The sequence below is a fragment of the Dendropsophus ebraccatus genome, chromosome 6, assembly GCF_027789765.1.
Source record: "Dendropsophus ebraccatus isolate aDenEbr1 chromosome 6, aDenEbr1.pat, whole genome shotgun sequence".
Classification (NCBI taxonomy): domain Eukaryota; kingdom Metazoa; phylum Chordata; class Amphibia; order Anura; family Hylidae; genus Dendropsophus; species Dendropsophus ebraccatus.
In genome coordinates, this window is record NC_091459.1 from 127,915,217 (window position 1) to 127,932,307 (window position 17,091).

The following is a 17,091-nucleotide window of genomic DNA, read 5'->3' on the forward strand; positions in this document are numbered from 1 at the left end:
AAGTGCAAAGTGCCAGTGTGAATAGCTGCCAAAGAGACCAAGCTAAAATGCAAGAAAAAATAATGCAAACACTGTACAATGCCATTTTATAGTCTAATATGATTCACTTACATCCACTGTTCCTCCACCTCACCCCAAAGAAGTGTTTGTGCCACTTCGTCCTTGAGGAGGTTATGCTGAGCTTTATGCACACACCCCCACACCCCCACACACTGGAAAAATGATGGACAGCTGATGAAAATTAGGTACCTGGTGAACACAATGAGCAGTAGAACATATGGTCAGGAGTGACACCGATGGGGCGTCTCCAAGAGTAAGGCCTTGTTCACACATCCCGTAAAGTTATCCATAATTGCAGATATGTAGCACAAATCAACTTAGAGCACATTGATTTATATTGGGCTATTCACACAGTCAGTTTTAATTAATGATCTGTAATCTGTTCCGTAAAAAAAGGACAAGTGTGGATTGTGGATTTTTTTAACAATATTTTATTAACCCTTTGAGGACCAGGCCCAAAATGACCCAGTGGACCGCGCAAATTTTGATCTTAGTGTTTTCGTTTTTCCCTCCTCCCCTTCTAAGAGCTCTAGCACTTTCAGTTTTCTATCCACAAGGCCATGTATTGGCTTATTTGTTACAGGAATAGTTGTACTTTGTAATGGCGTCTTTCATTTTACCATAACATGTATGACGGAATCCCAAATATATTATTTATGAAGATATAAATTGGTGAAATCGTAAAAAAGAATGCAATATGGTAACGTTTGGGGGGTTCCTGTGTCTACGTAATGCACTATATGGTAAAAGCGACATGATACTATTACTCTATAGGTTAGTCCGAACACAACCATATGCAGGTTACACAGATTCTCTAATGTTATATATACTTTTTTAAATGAAATCCTTTTTTTTTGGCAATTGAAGATCGGACGTTTTGATCACTTTTTATAAAAAATTTTTTATATATAATGTAACATTAAATCGGTAATCCGCGCACTTTTCCCCCTATTTTCGTGTACGCCGTTCTCCGTTCGCAATGACGCTTGTAATATTTTAATAGATTAGACAATTACGCACGCTACGGTATATTAAATGTTTATTTGTTTATTTATTTTTAAATTTTTTGTTTATATAATGGGAAAGGGGGGTGATTTAGACTTTTATTGGGGGAGGGCTTTTGGGGTAGTGTGTTAGTGTTTTTAACTTTTTTTTTTTACACATTTGAAGTCCCTTTGGGGGACTTTTACATACACTACTGTGATTACACACTGATCATTGCTATGCCATAGGCATAGCATTGATCAGTGTTATCGGCGATCTGCTCATTGAGCCTGCCTGTGCAGGCTTAGTGCAGCAGATCGCCGATCGGACCGCACGGAGGCAGGTGAGAGACCTCCAGCGGTCCGTTTTTAATGATCGGGACCCCCGCAGTCACACTGCGGGGGTCCCGATCGGTAAGTGACAGGGGACTCCCCCTGTCACTTACACTTAAACGCCGGCGTTTAAGGGGTTAATGACACGCGGCAGCGCGATCGCTGCAGCGTGTCATTACCGGTGAGGCCCCGGCTGCTGATTGCAGCCGGCCCCCACCTGCTATGAAGCCGGAGAAACACACAGGACGTATAGTTACGCCCTAGGTCGTCTGGGGACAGACTTCCATGGCGTAACTATACGCTCTGGGTCGTCTAAGGGTTAAGTAGGCAAAAGCAAGAAAACATTGGATCCGTATTTTTTATAAACAAACACAAATCAAATGTATGCAAACTAGTACTATTCACATTTTACTGAAATAGATGTAATTATGGATATAAATACGGATGATTTTCCACGGATCAATGAGAAAAAATAGCAGGAGGTTTTGCGGCCCAGAAAGTTAACTGAACACCTGAAAGAGTTCAAACATACCATCAAGTCAATAGGTCAATCTGGACAATAATAATGACGCATGTGCCGATCATAGGATCCATGGTGTCACTAACTGATGCATGCACATTCCCTAATACCATCTGCGGTGGCCATCTTGGTGTAGGTTAGTATAGAAGGACTTTGTCAAAACTCAATTTAGATCCAGAAAAAGCTCCTATATCATCAGAACCTGCAAAATAAAAAGCTTCAACCACGACGGCATTGGGGTGGGGGCAGTATTACCAGCTGCTGCTGCCCTAGGCACTAAACCTGAGGATGCCCCATCTTGGGGAGAGTGGTTTCGGAATCACGTTTTTTATGGTTTTTAACTGCTTAACCCCTTAACGACCAAGGGCATAAATATACGCTCTGGCGTCGTTTAGGGTGTTCAGAGGGGGGCCGCGTGTATGACACATTGGGAACTATATATAGGAACAGGGACACCTGTTTAAACAAAAGTCCCTGCTCCTTCACAATCCATGGTGCTCCACAGTCTTGGTTTAGGACACTATAGAAAGTACATACCTATGCTACTGTACATACTAACCATGGTGAGCCCTGCTATTGGTGTAGGGTGGTACATAAAGTACATACTGGCATTATCCTTGCTGTGCAGGAAAGCTTACTCTGCTATCGGGGGGAGAGCTGTGATGATTGTGTCATGCCCTACAGCTCTAATAAGCCTCTATATATCATAACTGCCATCACTGCCAGCACTCAATGCCGTATCACCATTATATGTTGTGGCCGAAACCACACTCCTCCACGCACCCCAAGATGGGGTGTCTTCTGGTATAGTGCCTAGGTTTAGGCCCTGACTCCCTAATGTACCTTCTGGATCGTGGCAGGTGCTCACTGCTCAGCTATCATGCACAGCCGGGCTCCTGCTGCAAATGCTGGGAATGAAGTCAATTTTATTCTCGCAGTTTAACCAATTAGATGCCATAGGGAATAACAAGTAACAAAAAAAAAATTGTGTGCAATCTATTTTAATTTTATTTATAAATTTACAGAAGATGTATAACATGTGTAGCTTACAGGCCTCTGAAACATATAAGTAGAGTATATATTAAGCAGAGTATACATATAAGCAGAGTATATATATAAGCGGAGTATATATATATATACATATATATATGCGGAGTATACATATAAGTGGAGTACATATATATATAAGCAGAGTATATATATATATATATATATATATATATATATATGCGGAGTATACATATAAGCGCAGTCTACGTTATGATGCCTCATTACATGAATCAATTGGTGAGCAGTGCTCTTTCTCTTATTTGCTTTTATTATTTGATTATTCTCTTATTTGCCTATTTGCTTCTATTTTACGTTTGATTTTTTCTAAGGTCTAAAACTCCTTAAGGGTGCCTTCACACCTACCGGATCCACAGCGGATCTCACTTCTGCGGATTCAAAGCGAGAACCGCTGCGGATCCGGTATCAATTCACCCCTATTACAGCACATATTCGCAGCGGGATTGACATCCCGCTGTGAATATGTGCTTTAACTCACTGGTGCCCGCAGCCCCGCCGTTGCATTCCCCATCCCCGGCGGCGGCACATCTTCCCCATCCCAGCCACATCTCCCCATCAGCCCATCTCCGGGCCGCCGCCGCGAGCATACATTACTTGCTCGGCGGCGCAGCTGCAGTGAGGCTCCCGGCTCCCGGCAGCCTCACTGCAGCCGCGCAGCCGAGCAGGTACTGTATGCTCTCGGCGGCGGGATGCGGGCGGTGGCGGGCTGGGGATGGGCTGATGTGGCCGGGATGGGGGGGATGTGCCGCTGCCCATGGATGGGGGATGCGATGGCGGGGCTGCGGGCACCAGTGAGTTAAAGCACATATTCACAGCGGGATGTCAATCCCGCTGCGAATATGTGCTATCATAGGGGTTAATTGATACCAGATCCGCAGCGGTTCTCGCTTCGAATCCGCAGAAGTGAGATCTGCTGTGGATCCGGTAGGTGTGAAGGCACCCTCAAAGCAACTTCCTAACTATCAGTCTGAAACTATGTTCATATACACAGCAGATAACATCAAAATATGGTTGTGCCATCTGTGCACATATTGTAAAAAAAGAAAAAAAAAAAAAAAATTCTTATATATATATATATATATATATATATATATATATATATACAGTACAGACCAAAAGTTTAGACACACCTTCTCATTCAAAGAGTTTTCTGTATTTTCATGAAAATGAAAATTGTAGATTCACACTGATGACTTTAAAACTATGAATTAACACATGTGGAATTGTATACTGAACAAAAAAGTGTGAAACAACTGCAAATATGTCTTATATTCTAGGTTCTTCAAAGTAGCCGCCTTTTGCTTTGAATACTTCTTTGCACACTCTTGGCATTCTCTTGATGAGCTTCAATAGGTAGTCACCGGAAATGGTTTTAACATCCCAGGTGTGCCCTGTCAGGTGTAATAAGTAGGATTTCTTGCCTTATAAATGGGGTTGGGACCATCAATTGTGTTGTGCAGCAGTCAGGTGGATACACGGCTGATAGTCCTACCGAATAGACTGTTAGAATTTGTATTATGTTGTTGGTTTGGCTATGGCCAACTTCCATAGACTTTAAAGGAAATGGCAATGAGAATTCGTAGCTACTAGTGTTGAGCGGACCTGTCAAACTTTGGCAAAGTTCTCCAAACCCGAATGCTCGGCATTTGTTTCGCGTAGCTGCAGAAGCTGGATGACACCCTAGAGCTGCCAGGAAAACATGGATTCAGCCTACAACCTATGGCTATAACCATGTTTTTGAGGACTTTCTAGGGCGACATCCAACTTCTGCAGCTGAGCAAGTGAAATATTGAGCATTCAGAATTGGAGAATGTTGCCGAAACTGAACAGTTAGACAGGTCCACTCAACACTAGGATCTAATTGACTGGCGCCGTGAGCGGGAACCTGGCAGTGGTTCAAATAAAGAACCAAACCACCATCATCCACCTGTCGGCGCTGGACTGGTAATGTAAAAAACACAAAGCAATGTACCTCATCGCTTTCATTTAGAGGTAAAAATACAGCCGTATTTTCAATGTAAAAATGCGTTCCTTTAAAGTCATCGGTAAGCTGGCCGGCAGAGCAAACACCGTATAGAATACAGTAACAAAGTAACTGAATATGACCATCCAAATAATAAACATGATCATTATTTCTGCCTGATTATGCAAATAGCAGCTGTATTTTGCCTTAATTTTACTGTGAATTAACATATCTCTAAAGTTTAATTATTCCATGTACTTTTTTTATATAACCGGGTGTATTGTGACACATTGCAGATTTCAGAAGCGCGGCACGGCACAAATCTTATGCGGTAGTGGGGAACGTGCTAGTCCTTCAACAGATGTCATGTCCACATCAGTGACCCCCGGAGGGAGGGAGAAGGTGAATTTCTGCAGGAGACTTGTAAAAAACATAAAGAGCTCCATTCTTGCAAGTGTCTCACCAGCACAAGCTCTGCGACCTGCAAGGGAAAAATGATGATAGATTTGTATTTGCAGAACTGTATTCCTTTATAAAGGGCCGGTTCACACTGAGGAAAAACGGCGGAATTTCAAACCCGTGCCGCTTGAAATTCAGCCTGTCATATTGATTCCATGTTGATTCCATTGATTCAATGACTTGTCAATTCTTTGGGTAGAGAGTGGAGACATGCGAAACATCGCATGGAATCAATGTGACAGGCTGGGTTTCAAGGGCAGGAGGGGCGGGTAATAAATCCCTGGATTAACATCCTATCACATGTATGTATGTTGCATATGTGTTTGTTCTGTTTTGTTGCAGGAACTACAAGACTGTGAGTCGTAATCCCCTTTGGCCCTGGAGAAGTGTGTGTGTGTGTTTTGAAATAAAAAGTTGTTGTTAACCCCTAGACGACCCTGGACGTAGGGTTACGCCATGGAAGTCTGTCCCCAGACGACCCATGACGTAACCCTACGTCCTGGGTGTTTCTCCGGCTATGAAGCGCGCTCCGGAGCGGAGCGCGCTTCATAGGAGGTGGGGGCCGGCTGCAGTGAGCAGCCGGGACCTCACCGGTAATGACAGGCTGCAGCAATCGCGCTGCCGCGTGTCATTAACCCCTTAAGCGCCGCAATCGCGGCGCGACAGCAGCGTTTAAGTGTAAGTGACAGGGGGAGTCCCCTGTCACTTACCGATCGGGACCCCCGCAGTGTGACTGCGGGGGTCCCGATCGTTGAAACGGACCACCGGAGGTCTCTCTCCTGCCTCCGTGCGATCCGATCGGCGATCTGCTGCACTAAGCCTGCACAGGCAGGCTCAATGAGCAGATCGTCGATAACACTGATCAATGCTGTGCCTATGGCATAGCAATGGTCAGTGTAAAAATCAAAGTACTGTATGTAGAAGTCCCCCAAAGGGACTTCAAATGTGTAAAAAAAAAAAAGTTCAAAACACTATTACACTAGCCCAAAACCCCTCCCCCAATAAAAGTTTAAATCACCCCCCTTTCCCATTATATAAATAAAACATATAAAAGTAAATAAATAGATAAACATATAATATACCGTAGCGTGCGTAATTGTCCGATCTATTAAAATATAACAAGCGTCATTACGAACGGCGAACGGCGTACACGAAAAGAGGGAAAAAGTGCGCAGATTACCGATTTTATGTTACATTATATATTTAAAAAAATCAATAAAAAGTGATCAAAACGTCTGATCTTTACAAACATGGTATTAATAAAAACTAGAGATCATGGCGGAAAAAATGACACCCCATACAGCCCCGTATGTGAAAAAATAAAACCGTTATAAGTGTCACAATAGGCCCATTTTATTAATATTTAATTGCCAAAAAAAAGGATTTCATAAAAAAAATACATATATAACATTAGAGAATCTGTGTAACCTGCATATGGTTGTGTTCGGACTAACCTATAGAATAATTGTATCATGTCGCTGTTACCATATAGTGTATTACGTAGACACAGGAACCCCCCAAACGTTACCATATTGCATTCTTTTTTACGATTTCACCTATTTATATCTTCATAAATAATATATTTGGAATTCCATCATACATGTTATGGTAAAATGAATGACGCCATTACAAAGTACAACTATTCCTGTAACAAACAAGCACTTACATGGCCTGTAGATAGAAAACTGAGAGTGCTAGAGCTCTTAGAAGGGGAGGAGGTAAAAACGGAAACACTAAGATCAAAATTTGCGCGGTCCACTGGGTCATTTTGGGCCTGGTCCTCAAAGGGTTAAAGAGTACCTGTTGTAAAAACTAACTTTTGACATGTCATAAGACTATCCAAAGTCATTAATCACAGCAGGTCTTACTACTCAGACCCATTGTGATCGAAAGATATAGACAGGAAGAGAGTGCAGCCGCAATGCCATCGATTCCCCAGGTGTGTTTCCATAATGACCAATTCTGACAATGTAAGCCTATGAGACTACATTGGGGAAATTATTGGCTGGCCCAGGAGTGGATGGCACTGCTTCCGCACTCTCTCCCTGGCAGATGTATAGGATATCAATGGTGAAAATCTTACACTAAATATAGAAAACTACATCTGCATTTAATGGAACATCACCCAGGCTGGGCTTCTTCACACTCATATTTCCTTCATTAACAGGTCTTTCCTTCCGTTATATAGAGAAATGTCAATCAAGCTAATGGAAACCTATGATTATTTTTAATGAAAGTGTCTATCACTCTTTAAAGTAAATGTACTACTAGGTTCATCGCTATGGGCTTTTCACATCAACAGACCGACACCATTGTGGGGATGCCTGTAGCACAGTCCTTTTTTTGAACTGCCATCCAGTTCCGGTCTATTCTCAAACACCAGCCGGGCATGAAGCAGGGGACCGTGCTATAAAGCGAGCTCAGAAACTGAGCTCACATCCTAGCAGATGGGAACCGGCTGCAATCAGCATCCGGGCCCTCACCGTTAATGAATGGCTACTGTGATTGCGCGGCAGCCCGCCGTTAACTCCTTAAATGCTGTGATTGCGCGTTTAAGTGTAAGTGACTGGAGCATATCCTGTCACTTACCGATTGGGACCCCTGCAGCGTGTCTCGGGGGTTCCCGATTGCATTGCTTGACTGCCGGAGGTATGTAGCTTACCTCCGTGCAGTCTGACCTTCACTCTTCTGTTAGAGTCTGCCACAGGCAGGCTCTATCAGAAGATGGCCGATAACACTAATCCGTGCTATGCTATTGCATAACAGGGATCAGTGTATGGAATTAAATGCATCCATATAAAAGTCATAAATGTGCAACGTTTCGTTCTCCCGTTGAGATCTTTTTCAAGCTTGAAAAAGATCTCAACGAGAGATCGAAACGTTGCACATTTATGGGTGAATACAACTTATTTTCATTCACTTTATACCTGGAGTGCCGCCTCGGATTACCTTTGTTTATATATATATATATATATATATATATATATATATATATATATATATATATTATATATACTGTGTGTATATACTGTATATATATATATATATATATATATATATATATATATATATATATATATATATGTGATCAATACGTTTCACACAAATAGGATACTAATAAAAACTAGAGATTGTGGAGCGAAAAATGACAGCCCATACAGCCCCGTAGGTGAAAAAACTAAAAGCATTATGAGTCAAAATAGGGCTATTTGTAATATACCTATTTGCAAAAAATAAGTTTTACTGTTAATAAAAACAGTAAAACATTAGAAAAGCTATCTAAGGCTATGTTCACACTACGTAAAACTACGGCCGTAGTCCGAACCGCAAAACTATGGCCGTAGTTTTGAGGTTTATGCCTTGGCTGCAATACATACGAACTACGGTCGTACAATGCAAACTACGTATCAGACAACGGCCGTTGTTTTCACGGCTCCGTGAAAAATGAACATGTCATTAATTTCCGGCCGGAAATGTTCCAACTAAGGCTGTGGATTTCATTGCGGCCGCGCACGGAATATTTATTTCTGCAAAATTAAACTTGATTTTGAAATAAAAAAATTTCTGTGTGGTTTATTGGGCTAGGCGCAGTATTCCAAATGAATGACTTGTTTCATCCCGCTCAGAGACAAGCTAGGAAGCTAAATTATACAACGGCCGTAGTTTCACGGCTAGACCGGTTGGCCATATGTCTATGGCCGTAGTTTCAGGCGCACACGTGTGAAACACATGTGAACATAGCCTTAACATGCGTATGGCTGTATCCAGGCTGACATATAGAATAAAGATAAAATGTCAGTTTTACTGTAACTTGCATTACATAAACACGGAAACCCCCCAAAATTTGCGGAATTGCATTCCGCCCCCCCCCCCCCATTTCACCCCATAAATTATATTTTTCGGGTTCTGTCATTCATATTATGGTAGAAAGAAAGATGTCTGTTCCTGAAAAAAACAAGACCTCACATGGCCCTGCAGATGGCAAAATAAAAGAGTTATGGCTCTTAGAAGGCGAGGAGGAAAAAAACGAAAATGCAAAAATGAAAATTGGCCTAGTTCTTAAGGTCATTTTGGGCTCTGTCCTTAAGGGGTTAATGCCGCCCCAGGGGAGACTAACTAGTTTTCTTTAAAGATCAATATAAATCTGTTTTGCAATGTTTACGAAGGTGGTTTTACTTCAGATGCCTAGTAACATATGTTACGCTGTGATTCTCCATAAAGTTTGTAGTAGCTTTAACTATTATGTATATGACATTCTGTGTGTATGACATTTTCTACATTTAGTATAAGATTTATATGATTGTATAATGTGGAGCATCCTGTTATACTTGTAGGATATATGTGATAGATTATATACCCTGCAGATTGTGCCTCATGAATGGAGACCCTTATGACCTGGGGGAGGCTCAGTATTCATTTTCTACCCTGACACCCTTGTTGTAATATTTCTAGCACTTATTATATACTGACCTGCACAGAACGGCATGAAGGCGTCTTTCTTTATAAAATTCCCCTTGGCGTCGAGAAAATGCTGTGGATAAAACTCATCAGGTTTCTCAAATTGTGTTTTGTCCTTCAATATTGAGGTCAGTACTGGCATAATATAGGTCCCCTGGGGATAAAAAATTATATACTGTATATACATTTCAAGATTAAATATTGCATTGAGCGCTCTATTTGTACACCACAAAAGTATTACTCCATACAACAAGTTTGTAAAAGCTGCTGTGCCATTCCCTGTCTGCTTTACTGCCTGTGGCATTGCTCAGCCTTAGGAAGCATGCTGTTAACACATAAATAAATATCTACACTGTGTGTATATATATATATATATATATATATATTTTTTTTTTTTATATATATATATATATATATATATATATATATATATATATATATATATACTGTATTTTCCTGCATATAAGACTACTTTTTAACCCTGGTACATTTTCTCAAAAGTCAGGGGTTGTCTTATATGCCGGGTGTCCTCTTATAGGGCGGGTGGTGAAAACCTTCGAAACGTATTAATTTTTATTTGGGGTGTGTTGGAAAAGGGGTAGTCCTATACGGCGAGTATATGCCGATATGTATATTTTAACTGGACATGTACATAACAGGGAGATGGTGGTGGAGGGTGGAGGAGGGGCTGGTCAGAGGTGATGACATTATTCAGGGCCCAGGACTAGAGCTCGGAGACGAGATCCAGCCAGGCCTCCTGAGATAGTAGAACATGATGTGTTTTCTCGAGACGGAAAGTATAGCTAGGGAGATGACAATAGACAATAGACATAGGAAATTAAGTAGCTTTACTTCTTAGTAATAACACTATATTAGTACGGTATAAATGTTAGAGTGATAGTTTTATTTAACCTTTTAAAGGGGAACTATAAGCAGGTTAGAAGAATTTGTAGAACTTTTCACTGATGTATGCCCTGTTCGCCTGATGGGTGGAGAGATCTATTTGTTACCGTCACACTCCATTACTTACACATTATATACACATAAAACTGTATGCACACTTAAATGTAATTTAGAGATTTCTCGTTACTCTGCTATTATGTTACTATAATAAAAGTAGTAATTTGCATAAAGGTCACTGGGTGTCCACATGTAAACAAACTTGGTGTTAATTTAGGAAGTCTTGCACAGTCCCTTTAAAACGAACAGAACTAACACTATGGCAAATATCTGCACACATCATGCCTTTTACTTACTTGCGGTATAAAATATCCCTTAAAGGTGACATCTTTAGCTGTTGTACGACTCGCACTTAGAGGAGCAATGTCGGAGAACCTCTGGATTTCACTTATTACTGCATGGGTAAAGGGCATTTGTCCTCGGTGACTGTACATGGGCTGTGCCAATCCAATGACTCTTGAAATCTCTTCTTGGACCTTTTCTATGTAGCACAAGAACAATAGTTAGAAATCAGGAAGTTAAACAAATTGGGTAGATCCAAAACACCATCTTTATCATGGTGGAGCCCATAAGCTTCAGGAAGGCAAGTTTCCATCTCTACCAGTCCAAGAACCTGGTGTCAAAATTATAGAAGAACTGGTGGAAGATACCGACGGGCATGGATAAAATTGCAGGGTTGTTTTATTCATAAAATTTAGGACAATGGATTTCAAGGGTTATTTGAGTTCTGCCCAACATCGTCTATAAATTTGACAACTATTCCTAGACAGGTGGAGGCACAACTTGATATATCCTTATGCTTTGGGCCATGTTATACCAGATCATGAAGATGATAACTCCAGGTGAGGGTCAACCGATAGCACTACTAAAATTTCTCTCTTACCCGTTAAGATAATGGCATATGGAGGTCCCCCCCCCCTTTTTTTTTCTTGTTTCACATCATTTGTCTAGATTTATTCTTGTTACATTTGTGTAGATTGATACTGTTAGTGATTTAGACACGTCTAGGACTACAGGAGAACATTGAAGGAAAAGTCATGTTATCGATAAAGAACTACTTTGTTTCACCAGAAATAAGACATCTCCTTAAAATAAGACCTAGCAAAGTTTTGTTTGGAAGCATGCCTGCAGGACAGGACACCAGGGCATGCAGAAGTCTTTTTAGCCCGGCGCAATTGTCCCTTACCTTCACTGTCCATTGCAGAGCAGCTGCATGCAGGACATGAATACTCTCACCTGCCGCCAACCCCGATGTTCCCTTCCATTACCGTTTCTGGTTTATGTGCAGGGAAGGCTTTAGGAGTTCCATAGCCTGCTGCTTTACTGTGGGCCCATCATGTCACATTAATCTCATTGATTTCTTTCATTATGTCACAAAAGTTCTGGATGAAGGTGTCGGATACCTCAGTAATATGGAAAATGACTTAGCTTTGCTTGATAAGAGGTCCAAATGATAGAAATTGCAGTTCAATGTTTCCAAATGTAAAATAATGCACTTGGGGAGGAAGATTCCTCTATCCAAGTATCATATCAACAGTTTTGGGTTAGCAAAGACTTCAGAAGAGAAGGGTTCTGGGGTAGTAATTTCTGAAAGCCTTAAAATGAGTCTCCAGAGCAGCAAGACAGTTGGGAAAGTAAATCATATGTCCCAGTCCCAGTAGGAAGATGTAGATTGTGATCCCGCTGTATAGAGCTCTAGTGACATCACATTTTAAATAATATATTGATAAAATAGAAAGAGTTCAAAGACAGGCTACAATAATGGTGGAGGGTGTGAGGCATAAAACATATCAGGAAAGACTTAAGGATTTGAATCTGTATAGTCTGGAGGAAAGAAGGGAAAGGGGGGGGGGGGTCATGACTGAAACTTTTATAAACGTTACAGGACTAAATAAGGTTCAGGGGGGAAGTGATTTTAGAAAAAAAACAACTCAACAACAATAGGACACAGTGAGAGGTTATCTGGGGAAAAGATCAGAAGCATTTACTTTATTACTTTACTGAAAGAGTAGAGATTCTTGGAACAGACTTCCAGCAGATGTGGTTGGTAAATCTACAATAACAAAATGCAAACCTTCCCGGTGTATACATATATCTATCCTAAGATAAAAAGAAGGGAGATACTAAAAGGACAGACTAGATGGACCAGGTGGACCTTTTCTGCTGACAATTTTCTGTGTTTCTATGACATGTGAATTCTTCATGGAAAAATAAGACATTCTCTGAAAATAAGACCTAGCACATCTTTAGAAGCAAAAATCAATATGTCTTATTTTAGGGGAAACATAGTATTTTTTGTGTATATATGTGGACGTCAATACAGGTTTGGACTCACTTTTTAGGGCAAATTCACTTCATTGGAAACCTACAAGCCTTTCAAACAGGCCACACCCACCTTACCTCTGGCAAGGATAGGGTTACTCTGTTTCCTGCAGCTTAGCAGTCTTGTGTGTTCCTTGACAGGCAGGTGCCTCTGCCACTCAGCGTCTTTGTGGATCTGAGCGCCGGTCCAATGGGGATCTGGACCGGGCCCCAGGTCCTCATAAGTAGTCAGCATGCCCAGCATTAGTTGCTGGATATTAGTTTAACCACTAGGCTAAGCGTTCCTGTTTGTTTCTCTGTACTTTAATCTGACCTCTGCTTGTATCCACTCTATCTTATTTGCCACCTTCCCTGACCTTTGGCTTGTTCCCGTTTAACCGACTTGTTTGCCAACTTTGTACTTCTGCTGCCCCGGACCCGACCCGGATTGTTGACATTGGATTTATTTGGTTTGTTTGTCCATCGCTGTTTTGTGTTTCACCCTATTGAGTATAGGGACTGCCACCGTGGTTGTCCGCAGTTGCCTAGGACTGTCTTGTGGCAAGTAGGCAAGAAGCCTTTGGGACTGTGGTTATGAACAGGCATTGTCTTTTGAAAAAACTTTTTGTCACAGGGACATGTATAAAGTTTTGATCATTTAAGGTATCAATGCCGAGACCCCACAGATCTCTAGGTATAGCTGGGAGAAGTTCATGTTTGCACAACTAACACAGAGAGATTTATCTGACAGATTTTTGAAGCCAAAGCCAGGAATGGATTTGTTTATAGTCTGTTTCTGGCTTTGGCTTCACAAATCTATCAGATAAATCTCTCTGTGTAAAGGCACCATTACACAGACTTCTAGTGATTTATAACACTTACGCCATAGGCGTACGCCAGGGAGAAGGTGCAGATTCGCCCCTTCTCTCTGGCGTACACCCCCGCTCGCCCGATGGGTGGGCTGGCAGAGCTTGCGGGGGAGTGAAGAGGTGGGAGGGAGGCATGGCCTCCTCCCGTGCCTCATTTATCATGATTTTGGCCTGCTCGCAGGCGCAAATTATGATGCAAATCTACACCTGACGGAAGCAGGTGTAAGATTTGGTATGCTGGACGCAGAATCGGGTGCCTGGCCAGCCGGATTCATTATGAGGCGTACGTGAAAAAGGGGGCGGGGCTTGACATAAGACCGCCGGTCTTCATAAATCTCCCCTTTAGTACCCAGATCTCCACAGACAAAAACTTGGCAAGTCTCTACAACACAACAGAATTTTTTTTCCAGTGATTTCTCCCTAGTTAGAGATCTATCAATCAAGGCAGGAGAGGCAGAAGCATGAAAGTACGGGCCTTTTAAATTGATCGATAATCAGCCGAGTCAGGCCAATTTGGCTGATTTTCGCTTTGTGTAATAGAGACAATGATCATCGGCTGATCATTTCTTTAGGTCCAGACCTATAACCATCTGGTGTCGGGCGCACATCGTTACGTGTAATAGCCGATGGCTAACGTTTGAATAAACTGTTCATGCATTACCTCTCCACACTCCCGATCTTCTCCTGCCTTCTGCTTTGTTCCCGACACCGTACTGCAGCTTCTTTGAACCGCTTAGCCAATCACTAGCTGGTACCAACGTGACCAGTGATTGGCTGAGCTGTCTGTCAGCTCAGAGAAGTTGCAGCGTGTGGTACTGGGAAGCAAGCACAAGGCAGAAGAAGATCAGGAGTATGGAAAGGTAATGTGTCAGCGAGGACAAACACGACCAGACAGTGGGCCCTAATCTGAATCCACCCACTGTCCCTGCCTAATTGCCTCAGTCGACCCTAGGCGGTCGCGGACAACCACAAAGACGTTCCCTGCACTGAGTATGTGGGACACAAAACACGACAGGTGGACAAAACACAATAGAGAGTAGAGAACAAAGCCAGGTCAAACCACACGGGCAACGCAGTACAGAATCGGCAAGCAAAGAATAGTCACAGGTCAGGCGGAGGGTCAAGAACACGAGAAAACAGGCAGAAGGGAATAGGACGGGGAACGCAGGAATAGACTGGGGAGAGCTGGGACCAAGAGATAACCTAATAGCCAACGATTTATTACTGGCAGTGATTGACCTTATATACTGGACCAGGATCCCGGACCAAAGGCTGATTGGTCCGGCCTCCTGAGTCCAGCCTTACTGCAGCTGGTGCACTGCAGGCTGAGCGGCCGGGCGACCTGTCACTCAGCCTGAGTGCAATACCCAGCAGCTGCGTGCCGGCCGGCTAACAGTCACGTGAGCCCACGAGCCGACCGCCGGAGCCGAGCTGGAAGGAGACGTCGCTGGATCCAGGCAAGGTAAGTTCCTGACATAATGTATGAACAGTTTGAGGCTAACAATGTCCATACAGCCCATTCTAAACGGAAATAACCATGTAATAGGCTCAGTAAACGAGCACTGATCCAGCAGATTGGCACTCGTTTACATTTTTGATGGGGCCGTCACTGTGTAATAGGACCCTAATGACGGGGTTTCTCTTTACGGTCCACACACTGGCATTTTCCAATATGTTAGCCAGTCGCAGACAAAAGCATGTTGTAATATGACCAAGACAAAGGACAAATTCATCTCAGCTTCTTCTGTACCTTGTACCTCTGGATATTTCATCATCAGAAGAAGTGCCCAGCGCAGTGTGGTAGACGTTGTTTCCATTCCTGCTGAAAACAGGTTTTTTACCAATATTGTTAGATTCTCATTGTGGAAAAAAGATTGGGGGTTTCCTGCTTCCTGAATAATAAACCAGTACATATGGTCAGTAAACAGCAGCTCATTTGATTTATTTTCACAAAATATTATACAGTAGAAGTCTACATTTTAGAAATATTGTGAATCAGGTCCCGTTTAGCCTAAGCAAATTGCTGAAGAATATAGCACTTCTTTGGGTGATCTCATTCTCTGATGATGCCCAACGATTGTATGGTTGGATCCCATCCCTAATTTCCACTATTAAGAGTCATAAAATAAGTCCCACCAAACACTATGAAGTACACAACCTGTATAACCCACACTTATATGAAGACATATATTAGGTTCTCCACCACATAACACACAACAACTTACTTTACCTCTTTTTGTTTTACAAGGAATACATCAATTAAACTTCTTTGATCATTTTCATCCAAGTTCTTCAGATGTTCCACAAATGTTCTTCGGATGAAGTCACGTAATTCTTTCATATTTCTTTCAATTGTTTTGTGACTACCAGGGAAAATCCAGAGGAATGGGAAGACATTAACGAGCTGTTGAAATAATTGAAACAGGTTGTGATGAGTGAGATTTACGTTTTATCTTCGTTTTTTCTGGCAAAAAAGCCAACTTACATTTGGTAAGAATATATATGGGAAAAATAAGTACGGTATTTGATAAATTGCCGACTTTCCATGTGGATACATAAGGAAAACAGAACTTAAAGGAGAAGTCCGGCGGATTATAAACGACAGCTGGCAGAGGGGAAATTGATAGTAACTTACCTCTCTCTGTGCCCGCGGTGAGCAGCATAGCCAGCCACGGGACCCCCTGCTCGGCTCAGCGAACTCTGGAACTGAAACGTGACCACCCAGTTAATGGAATGGCCGCTCAACCAGTAGATGACTGAGGCCAGAACGCCGCGCCAATCACTGATTGGCTGAGCATCCAGTTAAGCAGCCAGAATAGGCCTTTTCCCTCGCGGGAAAATGCTCACCGCGGGCATGGGGGGAGGTCCGTTACTATTTATAATCGATTTCCCCCCTGCCCCTGCCAGCTGCAAGACTTTATAATCCACCAGACTTCTCCTTTAATATTTAGTCCATAAACCTTTGCTTGCAATTAGAGAGGTAAAATGTTTCCTGTAGTTCTTGACCAGGTTCACGGTCACTGTAGCAAGGATTTCCCCCTCCTCCATACAGATCTTCTCTAGGTTTCAGCTCTTATCTGACCACATGACCTTTTCAAATGCTTCCTCTGGATCGTC

The 17,091-nt window shown here is 42.3% G+C and overlaps 1 protein-coding gene across 1 annotated transcript in view; it reads right to left on the bottom strand.

Annotated features, from left to right (window-relative positions):
• Positions 1–4,975: 4,975 nt before the first annotated feature.
• The window catches only part of LOC138795290 (cytochrome P450 2K6-like), a 53,631-nt gene continuing 41,515 nt past the window's right edge, over positions 4,976–17,091 (bottom strand). The window contains exons 8-12 of the mRNA XM_069974281.1: positions 16,205–16,378; positions 15,725–15,866; positions 11,101–11,285; positions 9,857–9,998; positions 4,976–5,408 (exon numbers count right to left, since the gene is read on the bottom strand). Coding sequence (XP_069830382.1) covers positions 5,227–5,408; positions 9,857–9,998; positions 11,101–11,285; positions 15,725–15,866; positions 16,205–16,378 — 825 coding nt within the window. The 3' untranslated portion in view covers positions 4,976–5,226. The remainder of the gene's footprint in view (positions 5,409–9,856; positions 9,999–11,100; positions 11,286–15,724; positions 15,867–16,204; positions 16,379–17,091) is intronic.